Genomic DNA, 18,834 nt, shown 5'->3' on the forward strand with positions numbered 1-18,834 from the left:
ATTAAAGTCACACTATCAGTATAGGATTATTAAGGTATAATATTACCTACACTCATCATGCTCGTAACAACTCCATAAATTTGCTTTAAGCATGCATGCATTTTCATACTTCTACATAAGAAATCTTTTAACTCAAATGATTACAATATGCATGTAGTCAACAATAATATATCATCAGGGTAGAAGACAATAAAGATTAGGGGGCCGACAAGACAGCAGGGAGGAGAAAGTGTGAGTAACCAAAGGAGTGAGAGGACCATGCGGGGACATTTGTGGTGTGTTTATGGGGAGTGAGGGATAGTTAGATGTCATAGGAGTCCGGGGGACTGGCAGATCCAACTTTCCTAGGCGGGGAGTCCCTGCTACTCCTGCGGGCATTCCAAGGCCGGTGTTTTAGCGGTGAGCTCAGGCCATCTTGAAGAGGGGAGCAATGGAGGCCAAAGTGCACACATACCAACACCCAGATGAGCCTCCACCACCACCACCAGACTTGTATAGTGAGCGACTTGCCAGCCCATAATCAATGTGGAATGACCACCATGCCTCAGACTGTAGCAGCATGGTACAGCTACAGAGGTTCCAGATATCTTCAGTGAGTATACACCAGACAGACCTTCCAAGCTTCACCTCCTCACAGGAGCCCAAACCCAGTGTCCCAGGAGCCCATGCTTCAGGTCCGTGCTATAAGTGCAAGCCAGGGATACCCTTTGCCCAGCTCTATCCCTGGTTTCAGTACAGAGCCAAAGACCAGTGCACTCCCCACCCAGCACAGACAGCAATCAGTAGGTGCATGCTCAGCCCCCGACACAAATACAGCTGGCATACCTTCCCCAGCCCAGGTCGGAGTTGCTGGTGCAATCTGGTGTGCCCAACCATAGGTCCCAGGACCACAATGCATGTGTGTTGCCAGTGGGTCCTAGGGCACCATTCTGCATTGGGTGCTGGGCCGCACAGTGAATTGCATGCCAGAGGGCCCTGGGCCATCACAGGGAGTCACACACCAGAGGAACTGTGCATGGCCACTGCCACCCCCGAGAATCTTAAGTGGACAACTGAGGGACCAGAACTGTGGGAGAAGGGGGTACAATTAAGAGCAGAGACAATAAGGTGTGAAACTCAGGCAGACCCAACCTTTGACTTGGGAGTTGAAGATAGCTGAACCATTAGGGGCTTCAACCCCTCAACCGCAAGTAGAGAGCCCAGGGCAAGAAAGAGACAGCAAAAAGGGGAGAAAAATAATATCCAAAGGAAAGAAATGGATGAATAACCAGAAAAGGAACTAAATGAAATAAAGGTAAGCAATATGTCAAAGAAAGATTCAGCACAAGGGTCATAAAGTTGCTAAAACAGCTGAATGAGGAAATCAACATATATAAGAATCAAGAGGAAATGAAGAATGGTATAACTACAATAAAAAATACAATGGAAAGGTTTCAACAGTGGACAAATAGAAGTGGAGGACCAAAACAGTGAGGTAGAAAACAGGGTAGAAAAATACACACCATCTGAACTGCAGTTGGGGGGAAAAAATGGAATGCAGGAGAGCTTAAGAAGCTTATGGGACAACATGAAACAAAGCAATACCTGTATAATAGGGGTGAGAGAACGACATGATGAGGAACAAGGATTTAAAAACCTATTTGAAGAAATAATGACAGAAAATTTCCCTGAATTGGGGGGGGAAAAGTCACATAAGCACAGAGAGTCCCAAATAAATTGAACCACGAAAGACCCACATGAAGAAACGTCATAATAACTATGGAAATCTTTAACAACAAAGAGAGAAAATTAAGGGCTGCAAGAGAGAGAGAGTTACCTACAAGGGATCTCTCATTGGATTATCAAATGATTTCTCAACAGAAACACATCAGGCCAGAAGGGAATGAAGCAAGTACACAAAGTGATTCAAAGCAAGAGACAGAAAACAAGAATACTATCCAACAAGGCTAAAATTCAAAATTGGAGGAGAAATCTGGAGCTTCACAGACAAAAAAAAGGCTAGGGGAGTTTATTACTACCAAGCCATAATGCAAGAAATGCTAAAGAGATTGCTGTAAAAAAAAAAAAAAAAAAAAGAAATAGAAAGGAAAGAAGGCATATAAGGATTAACAATAAAAATAGCTACAAACGAGTACTTATCAAAAATAACCTTAAATGAAAATGGATTAAATGCTCCAATCAAAAAACATCAGTAGCTGAATGGATAAAACATGACCCACACATATGCTGTCTACAAGAGACCCACCACAAAATAAGGGATTCACACAGAATAAAAGTGAAGGGATTGGGGGGGGGGGGGGGGGGGGGAACTGCAGGCAAATGGAAGTGAAAAAAAAAAAAGCTGGGGTAGCAATACTTATATCTGACAAAACAGACCTTAAAGTGAAAGCCGTATAAGACACAAGGAAGGCCACTTCATAAAACTAAAGGGATCAATACAACAAGAGGTATAACTCTGCTAAATATATATACACCCAATGCAGGAGCACCCAAATACACACACACACACACACACACACACACACACACACACACACACACCTCCCTTCTGGAAGATATCAAGGGAGAGATCAAAAGCAATCAAATCATAGTAGGGTATTTTAATACCCTATTAACATCACTTGATAAATCTCCTAGAGAAAAAAATCAACAAAGAAACAGCAATCCTGCCAAAACTGGTTTGGCTCAGCGGTAGAGCATCGGTCTGCGGACTGAAAGGTTCCAGGTTCGATTCTGGTCAGGGGCATGCACATTGGTTGATGGCACATCCCTGGTGGGGGGTGTGCAGGAGGCAGGTGGTTGATGTTTCTCTCTCATCATCGATGTTTCTAGCTCTCTATCTCTCTCCCTTCCTCTCTGTAAAAAATCAATAAAATATATTTAAAAAAAGAAAGAAACAGCAATCCTAAATGACTCATTAGATCAGATGCACTTAATTGACATCTTAAAAATATTTCACCCCAAAGCTACAGAATATAAATTCTTCTCAAGTGCACCTGGTACATTTTCAAAGATAGACCACATATTAGGATACAGGCTAAGTCTACAAATTCTAGAAGACTTAAGTCATATAAAGCATCTTCTCAGACCACAATGGCATAAAATTAGAAGTCAACCACAATAAAAACAATACAAAAGATCAATGAAACCAAGTTCTTTGGTTCTTTGAAAGGGTAAACGAGATTGATGAACTTCTAGCCAGGCTCACCAAGAAGCAAAAAGAGAGGACCCAAATAAACAAAATCAGAAATTAAAGATGTGGAGTAACAACCTCACAGAAATACAAAGGATTGCAAAAAATAAGTAAATAAATAAATAAATAAAAATAATACTATGAATAATTCTATTCCATAAAAAACTGGACAACCTACAAGAAATAGACATATGACTAGAAAAATACAATTTTCCAACACTCAATCAGGAAAAATTAAAAAAATCTGAATAGGAGAATAACTATGGAGAAAATTGAAGGAATAATAATAAAAAAGAATTTTCGAGCAAACAAAAGCCCTGGACCTAATGGCTTCACAGTGGAGTATTAAGAAACATTCAAAGAAGAACTAAAACCTACCTTCCTCAGACTATCCCAAAAAATTCAAGAGGAAGGAAGACTTCAAAGCTCTTTCTGTGAAGCCAGCATTACTATAATCCCAAAACCAGATAAAGCCACAACAAAGAAAGAGAATTATAGGCCAATATCCCTGATTTATATAGATGCTAAAATCCTGAACAAAATTCTAGCAAATCAGATTCAGCATTACTTTAGAAAGAACATATGCCGTGAACAAGTGGGATTGCTTCTGGGGATACAAGGCTGGTATAATATCTGCAAATCAATAAACGTGATACATCAAATAAACAGATTGCAAGACAAAAATCACATAATTATATTAACCGATGCAGAAAAAGCACTGAACAAAATCCATCACCCTTTCTTGATAAAAACTCTCAGCAAAGTGGAAATAGAGAGATTATACATCAACATAATAAAACCCTTATATGACAAACCTACAGCCAACATCATAGTCAATGGACATAAACAAATACCATTTACCCTAAGACCAGGAACAAGACAGGCATGCCCACTTTCGCCACTCTTGCTTGACATAGTATTGAAGTGCTAGCCATAGTGATCAAAAAGAATAAGAAAAAAAAAGGCAATCAAATTGGAAAAGAGATAAAACTGTCAATATTCCCAGATGACATGATACTGTACATAGTAAACCCTAAAGACTCCATCAAAAATACTAGATTTAATCAATGAATTCAGCAATGTAGCAGGATACAAATTTAACATCCAGACATCAATGGCTTTTTTATACACTAATAATGACCTCACAGAAAGAAAAACTTAAAAAAAAAAAAAAATCCCACTGAACACTGCAACAAAAAAACTAGGATACCTAGGAATAAACTTAACTCAGGAGGTAATGATTTGTATTTGGGAAACCACAGGACATTGAAAAAAGAGATAGAATAAAAAATAAACAAATGGAACAATATGCCTTGTTTATTGACTGGTAGAATCAATATCATTAAAATGAAATAGATAGATTCAATGCAATCCCCATCCAAATATCAATGGCATATTTCACAGACCTAGAACAAAGTCTCTAAAAATTCGTATGAAATAAAAGAAGACCCGGAAGAGCCACAGCAATCCTAAGAAAAAAGAAAAAAGTTGGAAGGATCACAATACCATATATCAAGCTATATTACAAAGCCAGTTTTCTCAAAACTGTCAGCTGCTGGCACAGGAACAAATATACAAATCAACAGAACAGAACAGAGAACCCAGAAATCAACCCAAGGCATTATAGTCAATTAATATTTGACAAAGGAGGAAAAAGCATACAATCAAATCAAGACAGTCTCTTCAATAAATGGTGCTGGGAAAATTGGATAGGTACATGCAAAAGAATGAAACTAAACTATTAATTTATACCACACACAAAAATAAACTCAAAATGGATTAAGGACTTAAACGTAAGTCAGGAAACCATAAAAATCATAGAAGAAGCCATAGGTAGCAAAATATCAGACATATATAGTAGCAATATCATTACTGATAGAGGTCCTAGGGCAATGGAAACTAATAAAATAATAAACAAATGGGACTACATCAAAATAAAAAGCTTCTGTACAGTAAAAGAAACCATCAATAAATCATCAGAAAGCCCACTGCATGGGAGAACATATTTGCCAATGTTATATCTGATAAGGGTTTAATCTCCAAAATTTATAAGGAACTCATAAAATGTAACAAAAGGAAGATAAACAATCCAATAATAAAAAAAAAGAACCTAAAAGACACTTTTCAAAAGTGGACATACAGAAAGCCAAGAGACATGAAAACTTGCTCAAAGTCACTAATGATCTGAAAGATGCAAATCAAAAGGACAATGAGGTACCATCTCATACCTGTTATAATGGCTATCACCAACAAATCGACAAAGGACAAATGCTGACGAGGACATGTAGAAAAAGGAAACCTCGTGCACTGCTGGCAGGAATGCAGACTAGTGCAGCCACTTTGAAAAACAGTATGGAGTTTCCTCAAAAAATTAAAAATGGAACTCCCATTTGACCCAATCATCACATTCCCAGAAATATATTACAAAAAATCATAAACACCAATCAGAAATTATATATGCATCCCTATGTCCACAGTAGCACAATTTATAATAGCTAAAATTTGTAAATAGCCTACATGCTCAGTAGCAGGTGAGTGGATTTAAAAAGCCAAAAAACTGTGGAACACCTACACAATGGAATACTACACAGTGGTTAAAAAAAAAAAAAAAAAGAACTCTTACCATTCACAACAGAATGAATGGACCTGGAGAGCATTATGCTAAGTGAAATAAGCCAGTAGAAGAAAGATAAATATCATAGGATCCCACTCATTTGTGGAATATGAGCATGAACTGATGAACAAAAATAGATCCAGAGACAAGAAGCATCGAACAGACTGTGAAACCTCAGAAAGAATGTGGGAGAGGGGGAGGCAGGAGGGGAAATGGATAGGAGATTAACCTAAGGACTTGTATGCATGTATATAAGCATAACCAAAAGACACAGTTAGAGGGGTGAAGGCATGTGCTGTAAGGTGGGAGTGTCCGGGGAGAGGTCAATGGGGGGAAAAAGGAGACATATGTAATACTTTAAATAATAAAGAATTTTAATTAAAAAAAATAGTGAAGATTTCTCTAAATACACAAAGGAACTAAAATTCAAAACAGAAACTTTCCATTGAACTAACCAAATATTTCTTTGCCCCATTTTCACCTACTTAGCACCAATTTGTTTCATATGCTTTCTCTATCATGCTCCCTCAACTTGTAAAACCATTATATCCTTTTCTTTTACTGTAAAGTTAGAGCATTATACTTTTCATTTAGCCATTTAAAAAATATACATGTTGAATATTTACAATTTCGGGGGCACTCTCCTCAGTACTATGGAAAGAAGAGTTAAGAAAACAAAAAGAAAAAAAGAGGCTGTCCTCATTGGTGAAAGAAGGCAGAGTAAACAATCAATAAAATAAAAAGGTAAAATATGTAGCATGTTGAATATTTATAAATGAATGAAAAAAACATAAAGTGGATAGGAAATTTGTAGATGGGTGGTTAAATGAAGGTATTACTCAGAAGGTAGCATTTAATTAGAGTGAAGTATGATAACACCAGCAATGACTTTGGATTGTATTAGTAGGCTTGTGTGTTTGACAAACCACCAATGGTTAGTAGATAAGCAATCTATATATATAAAAGCCTAAGCAACCATCTGACCATTCAGACCATTCAACTGTCCTACCAGTACCTATGAGGCACAAGGACAACCAGGTGGCAGACGCTCTGACCGGTAGCTATGATGAGCAGTGACCACCAGGGGGCAGATGCTCAACACAGGAGCTGCCAAGCTGCAGTGACTTGACAGCTGTGGTTCTCAGGTGATGCACCAGGAACGAGAGGAGGGAGCCCAATTCCGGGTTGGGCCACCCAAGAACCTCCCTCTGGCAATCTAGGACCCCTTGGGGGAATGTCGCGTACCCGTTTCAGCAAGATCCCCACAGGCCTTGTTGAGAGACCTCACTGGTGCACAAGTGCACAGGTCCTCTAATAATCCTATAAAATTCAAAACAAGCCTTAACGCTTAACTTTACATGATAATGTTTTGAGAAGATAAAGTAAATGGTTCTAACAAATAGCTGAGTTATTATAAGAGACAGTGGGACAAAAAGAAATATTTGAGTAAAAACAAATTGCAAGGATTGGGCTCTCATTTTAAAGGAATTTTAATGAAAAGAATATAATACTTTCAAGTTCTAAAATACCATTAATGGAAAGGGGAATACAATTAAATAAGAGATCAATGGATATTTAAAGCTTCAGCCAGCTCCTTCACTTGTTATAATTTCGCATAGCTTATCTCATATATTCCATTCTTATTCAGTAATAATAGGTTCAAGAACATTCATATATTGGCAAAATAAAACAAAATACATTTTTCATGAAACAATCTAAATGTGATGAATATCAAGGCCTTTCATCAGACTATCTTCTTTGATATCTTATAGATTCTAGATTATCTTCCTTGATAATATCTTAATACCTTCCCAGACAAGAACATAAAGGTAAGACAGTTAACCATTAACTTATTATTTATTGATAATAAAATAGAAATGGAATCTTTATTATCTACTAGAAGCCCAGTGCACAAAATTCATGCATGGGGAGTGGAGTGGTTCCCTCAGTCTGGCCTGCACCCTCTCCAATCCAGGACCTGCTGGCAGTTGGACATCCCTCTCAAAATCCAGGACCACTGGCTCTTAATCATTCACATGCCTGCCTGCCTGATCACCCCTAACCCCTCTGCCTGCCTGCCTGATTGCTCCTAATCACCTCTGTTTGCTTGATGCCCCTAATTGTTCTCCTGCTGACCTGATCACCACTAACCACTGTCCCCTGCTGGCCTGATTGCCCTAACCACTCTCCCCTGCTGGTTTGACTGCCCCTAACCACTCTCCCCTGCTGACCTGATCACCCCTACCTGCGTTTCTGCCTGCCTGATTGTCCCCAATTGCCTCTGCCTTGGCCCCAGCCACCATGGCTTTGTCTGGAAAGACGTCCAGAAGATGCCCAGTCTATCCGGTCTAATTAGCATATTATCCTTTTATTAGTATAGATACTATTCACCTAGAAGCTGAGTATTTTAAAAGTAAAACAGTATAGCTCTAGCCAGTTTGGCTCAGTGGATAGAGCATCAGCCTGCAGATTGAAGGGTCTCAGGTTCAATTCCCATAAAGGGCACATGCCTGTGTTGCAGAACTGATGCCCCTTACGGGGCATGCAGTAGGCAACCAATCAATGCTTCTCTCTCATCACTGATGTTTCTAGCTCTCTCTCCCTCTTCATTCCGCTCTCTAAAATCAATAAAAACCAATATACATTTAAAATAAATAAATAAATAACAGTATAAATAATCTGAGAAAGCATATTCTTTTTAGGTAATCAAAGAAGCATGTAAGAACATTTCATTTATTTAACAAATATTTGTGTTAGTCACTATTTTAGGTGCTGAAGATACAGCAATAAAGTGAGTGGAAAAAATTTGCCTCTGTTTTCATGAATCCGAAAACTACATTTGAGTGAAAGGAGCTAGAAAATAAACATTTTTTTAAAAAATATCAAAATAGTACTATAAAAATTAGCCGGGTAGACAGATACTGATGATCAGGGAAGGATTACTATTCTAATTAGAGTAATCACAGTATCATTCATATTTTGGAAAAATGAAACAAAATACATTAAAAGTTTTTCATGAAACACATTTATCATAAATGTGATAAATATCAAGGCCTTTCATGTGATCGCAAAAGGCAAAAAGGAGAATGTTAAAGGTATGTTATAAGTGAGAAATTTGTGAATTTACTATAAAAAGGATAAACTTGTCAGATCTGGCAAATTTTACTCTGAATGCAAGTGAAAAATGGACTATGGGTAACCAATGCTGAAAGATGGCAATTTGAACTAGGATAATATCAATGTACTAGAGGCCCAGCACATGAAATTCTAGCATGGGTAGGGTCCCTAGGCCTGGCCGCGATCAGGACCAATCTTCCCCAATTGCCAGCAGCTGGCCCCGCCCTCCTGCAGCTGATGCCAGTCGCCCTGTATTTTGGGCAACTGGCAGGGTGATCGGGCCCCACTCATTCATACCTGCCTTGGCCTGACACCACCCATATCTGCCGCCACCCATCCCTGGTTCCCCATCATGTGATCAGAGCCTGCAGCCTGTGGGGAGGGACCAAGAGGTTGACCTGCAGCTACTGTTTTGAGTGTCTGCCCCCTGGTGGTCAGTGCACATCATAGTGATCAGTTGTTCAGCCTTTGGTTGACTTGCATATTACGCTTTTATAGATATATAGAATGTAGAAAGGTGCAGAATAGTACAAAGTAGTTATTGACTTGGAATATATTTTGATACTAAGCAATACAATTTGCTGATAGTACAAATTTACTGTGTGAAAAAGTACAGTCAAAAAAGATTAACATTGCCCTAGCCCTGTGTTCAGCAAACTGCGGCTTGCGAGCCACATGTGGCTCTTTGGCCCCTTGAATGTGGCTCTTCCACAAAATACCACAGCCTGGGCAAGTTTATTTTGAAGAATGGCATTAGAAGAAGTTTAAGATTAAAAAAATTTGGCTCTCAAAAGAAATTTCAATCGTTGTACTGTTGATATTTGGCTTGCCGACCACTCCCCTAGCCAGTTTGGCGCAGTGGATAGAGTATCAGCCTACAGACTGAATGGTCCCAAGTTTGATTCAGGTCAAGGGAAAATGGCCAGTTTGCAGGCTCACTGCAGGCCCAGTAGGGGGCATGCAGAAGGCAGCCAATCATTAGTTCTCTCTCATCATTGATGTCTCTATCTCTCCCTCTCTCCTCTGCTCTAAAATCAATAACAATAAAAATAAATATATATTTAAAAAGAAAATGCTCTTAAAAAAGGGATTAACATTTTTGTTCTGAAGTACTTCTTGAATGATGTTGTTCTTAACTAAGAGAAGAGTGAAGGATTAAGGTTTAGAGAGGAAAACAAAAAGTAAGTTTGGATAATTTATATTTATGAAGCTTATTAGACATCCATCTGGAGCTGAATATGAGAAACTAGCAGTCAAAGAAAAGATTGTGGTTTGAGATATATATTTGAGAATATGTAGTATTTACAGGATAATAAAAGTTAAGGGAATGATAAACTCAGTTATATGTAAACAGAAAAGTAAAAAGGTTTACAGGATTAGATAACAAGATTGTACAATCTTTAGAATTTAGAAACAAGGGGAGGAACTACAGAGAGAGAATAAAAAAAGTTCAAGGAAGTAAGAAGAAACAAAGAATACTGTCACAAAATACAATTGAAGAAATAATTTCAAGGCAAGAATGTTAAACTGAAATATTATTGAAAGAGCAAGTAAGATGTAAACTGAGAATCATAAAGTAAGAACATGAAGCCTAAGGGTGACACATAGACATTTTAAAGGAAGTAAAGAGATGAAAACTGGTTGGAATGAGAATGAATTTAAGACTAGACAGGATTCCAGGAATGTAAGAATGGTTTTACATTTGAAAATCAATATAATTCACTAAACTAATAAAACAAAGTAGGAACATTATAACTATCTCAAATAATGCAGAAAAGGCACTTAATAAAATTCAGTACTTGTTTTTGATAAAGAAAACTCTTAATAGTTTCTTAATTTCATTTAAAGGATTAACAAAATGTAATTTATAGCCTACTAATCTTACTTAGTAGAAAATTATTGAAATCTTTGCCCATGAAATCTGAAATAAGTTAGGAATGCAACATTACAACCTCTATTTGACACTATACTGAATGGCTTAGATAATACAGTTAGTCAAAGGGAGGGGAGGCATAAAAAGTATTAAAAAGAAAAAAAGTTCTCATTCTCAGATATATAACTTTTAACAGATTTTTTTTTTTAATTTCACTTATTTTTTACAGAGAGGAAGGGAGAAGGATAGAGAGTTAGAAACATTGATGAGAGAGAAACATCGAACAGCTATCATCCTTACTGGGGATGTGCCAGCAAACAAGGAACATGCCTTTGACAGGAATCGAACCTGGGACCCTTCAGTCCACAGGTTGATGCTCTATCCAATGAGCATCAACCTGTGGACTGAAGTGCTTTAACAGAAATATAAAAAATCTGCAAACTACTAAGTTTACTAGAGTAATAGCAAGATCAATATATAAAAGATCAATACAAAGACCAACTATATTTCTACATACAAACGAGAAATTAAAAAAGAAAAAAGGAAATTTATAAAAACTTCAACTATCTAGGAAAAAAATCAACTATCTAGTAAAAATTTTTCTACACAGAAATCAAGACACCTAAATAAACAGAACGACATAAGATGTGTATGAATTGAAAGATTCAATATAAAAATGAACATAATACAATAAAAATCCTAGAAAAACTTTTTGTGTATGAAAATTGAAAGGCTGATATATATGCTTGTTCAGAGACCAAGAATAGTCAAAGCAATTTTGAAGAAAAAACTAGATGGCACACTATGAGGTATCAAGATAATGTTGTACTACATCAAAGATAAGAAAAAGAAAAAAAAAACACAATAGTAAGATTTTGGAAATGACTACACATAGTCACCCAGTTACCTATTTATTTACATACTAGAGGCCCAGTGCACTAAATTCTTGCAAGGGGAGCGGGGTGTCCCTCAACCCAGTCTGCACCCTCTCTAATCTGAGAACCCTCAGGGGATATCCGATTGCCCGTTTACACTGTGGGATCAGGCCTAAACTGGCAGTCAGACATCCCTCTGGGACCACTGGCTCCTAAGCACTTCTGCCTGCCAGCCTGATCACCCACTAACTGCTCCCAGGATGGCCTGATTGATGCCTAACTGCTCCCCTACCAGCCCAATTGCCTCCAACTGCACTCCCCTGATGGCCTGATCACTCCCAACTGCCTTCCCCTTCTTGCTCCCAACTGCCCTCCCTACCAGCCTGAAAGCCCCCAATTGCCCTCCTCTGCAGGCCTGATCTCACTTCCAACAGCCCTCTTCTGTTAGCCTAATGGCTCCCAACTACCCTCCCCTGCTGGCCTGATAACCCCCAACTGCCCTCCCATGTAGTCCTGGTCGCCCCTAACTGCCCTCCACCCTGCAGGCCTGGTCGCCCCCAACTGACCTCCCCTTCTGACCATCTTGTGGTGGCCATCTTATGATGATGTCATGTGACACCACCTAGGCTTTATTATATAGGATACATATCTAAAGAGAGAGAAATAAATTTTGCCCTTTATAGTTCATACCATATACAAAATGCAACTGAAGGTTGACTATAAATCTAAATGTGAAAAGTAAAGCATAATTTTGAGTTTTATGGTTCTGGCATACATAAGAATCCAAAATGAGTTAATCATAAAAGAAAATGAAAACTTGACATATATTAAAGTTAAGGACTTTTGTTCATTAAAAAATACCATGAAGAGAGTGAAAGACAAGCCACAGAGGAAGAAATATTTGCAATACATTATCAACAAAGGAGTCATATCCAGGATATATACAGAAGTTCCACAACTTAATAAGAAAATGATAGAAAATCCAAATGAAAAAGGGCAAACACTGCAGATTTTAATGAAAAAAGATAACCAAAAAGATAATAAAAATATGAAAGGGCTAAATTTAATTTGCTATCAGAGAAATTCAAATGATAACACAAAGTGATCTACAGAATGGAACACTACCTTTGGAAATCATCCATCTAATAAAGAATCCTATCTAATAAAAGAATAATATGCAAATTGACCATCACTCTAACACATAATATGGCTGCCCCCATGTGGACACAAAATGGCCACCACAAGATGGCCAGCAGGGGAGGGCAGTTGGGAGGGATCAGTCCAGCAGGAGAGGGCAGTTGTGAACAATAATGCCAGCAGGGGAGGGCAGTTGGGGGGTAGGGGGGGAACCACCCAGGCCATTAGGGGAGGGCATGGCATTTGGGAGGAACCAGGTGTGCAGGATAGGGAAGTTAGGGACAATCAGGCTGGCAGGGGAGCAGTTAGGCATCAATCAGGCTGGCAGGGAAGTGGTTAGGGGGTGATCAAACTGGGATCCCTCAAGGGGTCCCAGTTTGGAGAGGGTACAGGCTGGGTTGAGGACATATACCCCCATGCACGAACTTCGTGCACTAGGCGTCGTTATAAAAGCCAAAAGATAGAAACAATACAAATGTCCATTGACAGGTGAATAAAGAAAATGCAATAAATGCATATGATGGAATTCTGTTAAGTCATAAAAAGAAATGAAGTTCTGATATATGCTACAACAATGAATTTTGTAAACATTATGCTTAGTGAAATAAGCCATTTACAAAAGGACAAGAACAGACTGCCTAGGAGTAGGGGTCTTGAAGGTAATGTGGAAAATTGTCAAAGGAATAAATAAGCACTCATAGAAGAGAAACAAAGGATGTCCAATAAATATAAATGTGTGTGTGTATATATATATATATATATATATATATATATATATATATCCAATATTACTCAAAATTAAAAATATAAATAAAAACCATAAGAAAATATTTTATCCACTAAATTGACAGTATAATATTAAGGACATTGATTCTGAGAAAGTACTGAATTCTACTTATTTGATTTGAAGTGTTTTCCCAATATTTCTAATTTAAACTAAATTTTAGTGTAAAAAAAATGCTCACTTTAGTCCTAGCCAGTTTTGCTCAGTGTATAGAGTGTAGGCCTGTGGACCAAAAGGTCCCGGGTTTGATTCCATTCAAGGGCACATACCTTGGATGCAGGCTCCTCCCTGGCCCAGGCCCTGGTCAGGGCTCATGTAGGAGGCAACTAATCAATGTGTCTCTTTCACATGGATGTTTCTCTCTGTCTTTCTCTCTCTCTTCCACTCTCTCTGATAGTCAATGAAGAAATTTCCATGGGTTAGGATAAAAAAAAAAAAGCTCACTTTAAGATTATGCTAATAAAACATCATTAGTAAATAAATGTCAAGTTTATGTTTATATAAGGGGTAGCTCCTGATAGTGACTGTGTCATGTGCAGTTATATGGCAAAGACATTTTATAGAATCTCATTTATGTAAAATGTAATTTCAGATAAATCTAGGTAATTATCAATAATCAAGATATAAAAAAAGTTTCCATAATTAAAAAATAATTAAGAACAAACATATCACTTTGAAGAAAAGCAGATGAAATATCTTTTTTAGTTTCTATTTTTACTCAGAATTTCTTAATTATATAAATTTCTAACCTAATTTAGTGCAATGTCTACACTAACATCTAGGTGTATAATATAAAAATGCTTATGAATTAGCCTAAAATATAGTCTCTGTATAGTTAATGGAAAAGGAAACTATAGAAAAACTATAATTAGTGAGTGACAGTTGTCCAGCTTTGAAGGCTACACAATAAAATCATTACATATCACTTACCTTTTCAAGTAAGTAGCCAATGACTAAAAAGCCTTTTCCACCCAGCATCTGTTCTTGCATGGCTACTGAACTTTTAAGGAGTTCAACCAGGAAAGCCAAAAGAGTAGCACTGCAAAGTACAGATAATTTCATTATATAATCATCAACTGTTGATTATAAATAGTGTTCAACTTCAATATTTTTATGAAAAAGATAACCACATTTAAATCAAATCTGTTTTGCTGAAAATTATTATTATACCTTATGTTATGCAATAATATATTTCTTATAAACATGAGAAAACTAGATTCACTTATTTAAAATTAAATACTGTAAGTCAACAAAAAACTGTGTATATTTTTTATGTTCCAAGGCAAAACATCTAATTTTACCTATATACATATATATTCCATTTCAAATAAATTTAACATATAAGAAACACACTCCAAAATATGTCACTTCATCATAATAAAGACTTTATCATATCTTCAAAGAATGTGCTAGCTTAGACAATTTTAAATAAGTATATAAGATTGTTTTGGAAGAACACATTGATTTTTTAAATAACCCTTTCATTGAGATCTATTTTTTTAAATTACTTTAAAAAAAATATCCAGAGAGTCCTGGCCAGCAGGATTTAATGGTTACAGCATCAGCCTGCACACTAGAGGATCACAGGTTCAACTACTGGTCATTGTCACCTACCAGACCTACCTGGAGGTTGCAGGTTTAACCCCTCCCCAAGCCCCCACTCTCACAACCCCTTCCTGTCCTTAGTCAGGGTGCATGTGGGAGGCAGCCAACCCATGGATGTGTCTCTTTCTAACTGATGTTTATCTCTCTCTCTCTCCACTCACCCTTCCTTCCACTCTCTCTAAAAAAAAATAAATACATAAATAAAATTAATGGAAAAAACATCCTTACTTCTGAGTAAGGGTCAATAAAAATATATATCCAGAGACACATGAAACATGTTACTTATGGCCCTATGTGCCCTCAGGAAAGTTCATGAGAGCAGAGAAAATAAATGATTTATGTGATATTAAAATGAAAAGTGACAGTAACACTGTATATATAATACAATACATAAAAGCACATACAGATATGTGCCAGACAAACATAAAATACTTGATGTGGTAACTGAATGAACAAAAGAAAAAGAAAGTATTGCAATTTATTAAGATGTGGTAATATAGTGAGAAAATTACATAAAACAATTTTCAAACAGCAGCATTCATACATGACAGCATTTCTAGTTATATGTTATCATAATTTATGGCAATAAATGACTATAAGCCAGACTTTACCACCTTTTAAAATAATATCTATTTCAAAGTTCTTTACAAGGATCCTAAATTCCCTATTAATATACACAAGCATGGGTAAAGCCTGAAACTTCTAAATATATTTTAACACACAAGTACTCATTCCTAAAAGAAATTAAGAAAATCTGGTAATGAGGTAAACTTGAAAATTACTAAGGCCCCCAAATAATCTAAAGTTATTATATTCTTTGGAGTTATTAAAAAAAAAAAAAAAGCATTTGTAAAATAATATCAAGAAAGCCCAGGCCAGCAGGGTTCGTGGTTTGAGAGTCATGGGCACTTACTTGACCTACGTGGGGGTTGCTCTTCTGATTTCAATAAAAATTATAAATAATACTTTTCTCTAACAGTGAGGCTATACTTGTTCAAATCAGAAAAGTATTCTCATAAAAATAATTATCAAAATTATCATTATTGTAAAAATAAATAGTTTAACAGATTTCAGCTAGAAAAAAATATATAGTACATTTAAAATAAAGTACTTCATTATAGGAAATTAATATTCTATTACATTATTTGTATCTTTAAGCCACAAAAACAAGTAAACTATTATTATAAATCAATGATATTGTTTTACTCTGTCCTAAAAATCAAAGTTAGATATATACAAGAAAAACACAACTCCCAAGGAATTCCTTGGAATTTTCTAAATGTTTCTGTAACAAAGAACAGCTATTAAAAATAATCTAGTCCATGTTAAATGAATTGTATCAATAGTCAAAGCCACTTCACAAATAACTGCTTAAGAAATGTTATAAAGTACTTCTGCCTACATGTTTGAAAACAATGAAGACAGAGATTGCATAGAGATCACACAATATCCTAATCTGTTCATGGATTTTTAACCTACATCTGAGTTAGTGATTTAGAGAGGAAGAAGACTAGGATTCCTAAACATCAGCACTGCCAAAAAGACCAGAAAAGCATCACTATGGTCCCTACGGTCCATTAAAAAATGCAAAAAGTATTTCTTATGATAAATCTTCCTCTTACGTAGACCCATATAAAATTACAAGGATGCCATGGATTTTTTTATTCTTTTATGTCAGAAAGACAACTCTTCCACAAACATCTAATGAATTAACTCAGACTTCTAAACACACTAGACTTTCATTGCAAAACCAGAAATATTAATTTTATTTTTCCAAAGTCTTAACACAATATATACTATCCATATAATATTAATTTCACTTCAATTTTAACTATGACAAAAATTAAAAAGTAAAATTCATTCACTATAACAAAGGTATTATTCATTTATACCTAAGACCCAATGCAATAGTAATACCATATCTTTTTTTAATTCTTTAAATAGATATATTTGACATGGTAGATGTAATAGTAAATAGATGGCCATCTTCGAAGAGGTACATTTTCAAACATAATTTAACAAACTTACCAGTAACTAAAATGCATCGGATTGCTGCAGGGCTCACAATAAACTTGCAAAATTCTGTGTACTGCCATACAAAATTTCTCTCCATTCTTGCCTATTTCCAACTCCCCTAGATACAAAGGCAAATATAAAGGATACTTCAGCCCATTCCTATATCTCCTACATACCACTTCCTGTCTAGACACATCAGTTCAACTGTAGAGGATCTAAATATATAGGATAAATCAAAAGAAAGTATCTGTGTCAGCCAAAACCAGATAATTCTCTTGAAAAGTGTATCAATTGCTAGAAAGAGATGTTTTTTTTTGTAAAAAAAAAAAAAGAATTTTTTTTACTTGATAGATAAAAAGTACTCTGATTTTTATCTCATAAGGTAAAACTGCTAAGCTTTTCAATAGACATTATAACACATGTTCTGTACATAGCAATTCCACTTCAGAAACATTTAATGGGTTTTTAATTCTGTCTCCTTTTAAGGAAACAGACACTAAGTATCTTTTAGGGTTATTTCTTAAAAATAATAACAATCTTCCCAATTTTAATAAGCTTCAAGTAAACTAGGAAATATTTATTTCAAGTGTCATACTTATAAAGGTCTAGACCTTAGGAAAATTAAAGAAAACAATAAGTACATTTAACAACTTGCTATATTTATTAAAATCTCCAGAGGTTTCTGGCCCATATTATCTAAACACACACACACACACACACACACACACCCCACAAAGATCAGTCTTGGCTCAAAAATACATAAGAATTTTAATAACTATGTAAAAATGTAACTAAATTATGTTTCTAATAAAAATATGACGATATTTAGGTTCCATTAAAATTTATATAACTATAGATTTTACTTGATTTTAATATTATTTATCCATTCTACTTTGATCTTTATTTATTTCTTAAAATAACAATGTGGATAACTTATGTGATGTGATCACAGAAGTTTTATTATTTGAGGTACTTTATTATTTAAAGGTAAAATATATCATATAGATAGTCCTACTTTATTACTGAAATGATTAACATTAAATATATAACCTAAGTTCAGTTCAAAAGCAGTTCTTAGAATACAGAAATTCATTTTTCAATTTGCTTTGTATAAGCAAGTACCTCAGTTTGATGAGTTGTTTAAATACATTAAGAATGGAATGGTGTTAAAATAAAATATTCTATATTCACTCAGAGATTCAACACATCCCTTTATAAAAATGTTTTTAATCTTTAAAAAACACTCACTACAAGCAAAGTAACTGTCAGAATAAATTCGAAAGTAGATCAAGTCCTAATAAGATTTAAGGTGCCAGTAAGGGGAGGGTCTTTTGGCTTTTTCATAAAGTTTCATGTCTTTACTTTAGTATTGAAATAGATTGAAATCTTGCAAAAGATAAATTTACATAAAATACCTAATACTATAGGTTTTTTTTAAATATATTTTATTGATTTTTTACAGAGAGGAAGGGACAGGAATAGTTAGAAACATTGATGAGAGGGAAACATCAATCAGCTGACTCCTGCATACCACCTACTGGGGATGTGCCAGCAATCAAAATACATGCCCTTAACCTGAATAGAACCAGGAGCCCCTCACTCCACAGGCCAATGCTCTAG

The 18,834-nt window shown here is 35.9% G+C and overlaps 1 protein-coding gene across 6 annotated transcripts in view; it reads right to left on the minus strand.

The window, feature by feature from the left end:
* The window catches only part of NBEA (neurobeachin), a 798,235-nt gene that overhangs the window by 620,929 nt on the left and 158,472 nt on the right, over window positions 1-18,834 (minus strand). For 5 of the 6 annotated variants that reach the window (XM_036455167.2, XM_036455161.2, XM_036455163.2 and 2 more), the window contains exon 11: window positions 14,524-14,632. In XM_036455167.2, the coding sequence (XP_036311060.1) occupies window positions 14,524-14,632 (109 nt within the window). Of the gene's footprint in view, window positions 1-14,523; window positions 14,633-17,226; window positions 17,333-18,834 lie in introns of all 6 variants that reach the window. The other variant, XM_036455164.2, reaches the window with a different exon arrangement.

The sequence above is a fragment of the Pipistrellus kuhlii genome, unplaced genomic scaffold (genome assembly GCF_014108245.1).
Source record: "Pipistrellus kuhlii isolate mPipKuh1 unplaced genomic scaffold, mPipKuh1.p scaffold_m20_p_3, whole genome shotgun sequence".
Lineage (NCBI taxonomy): Eukaryota > Metazoa > Chordata > Mammalia > Chiroptera > Vespertilionidae > Pipistrellus > Pipistrellus kuhlii.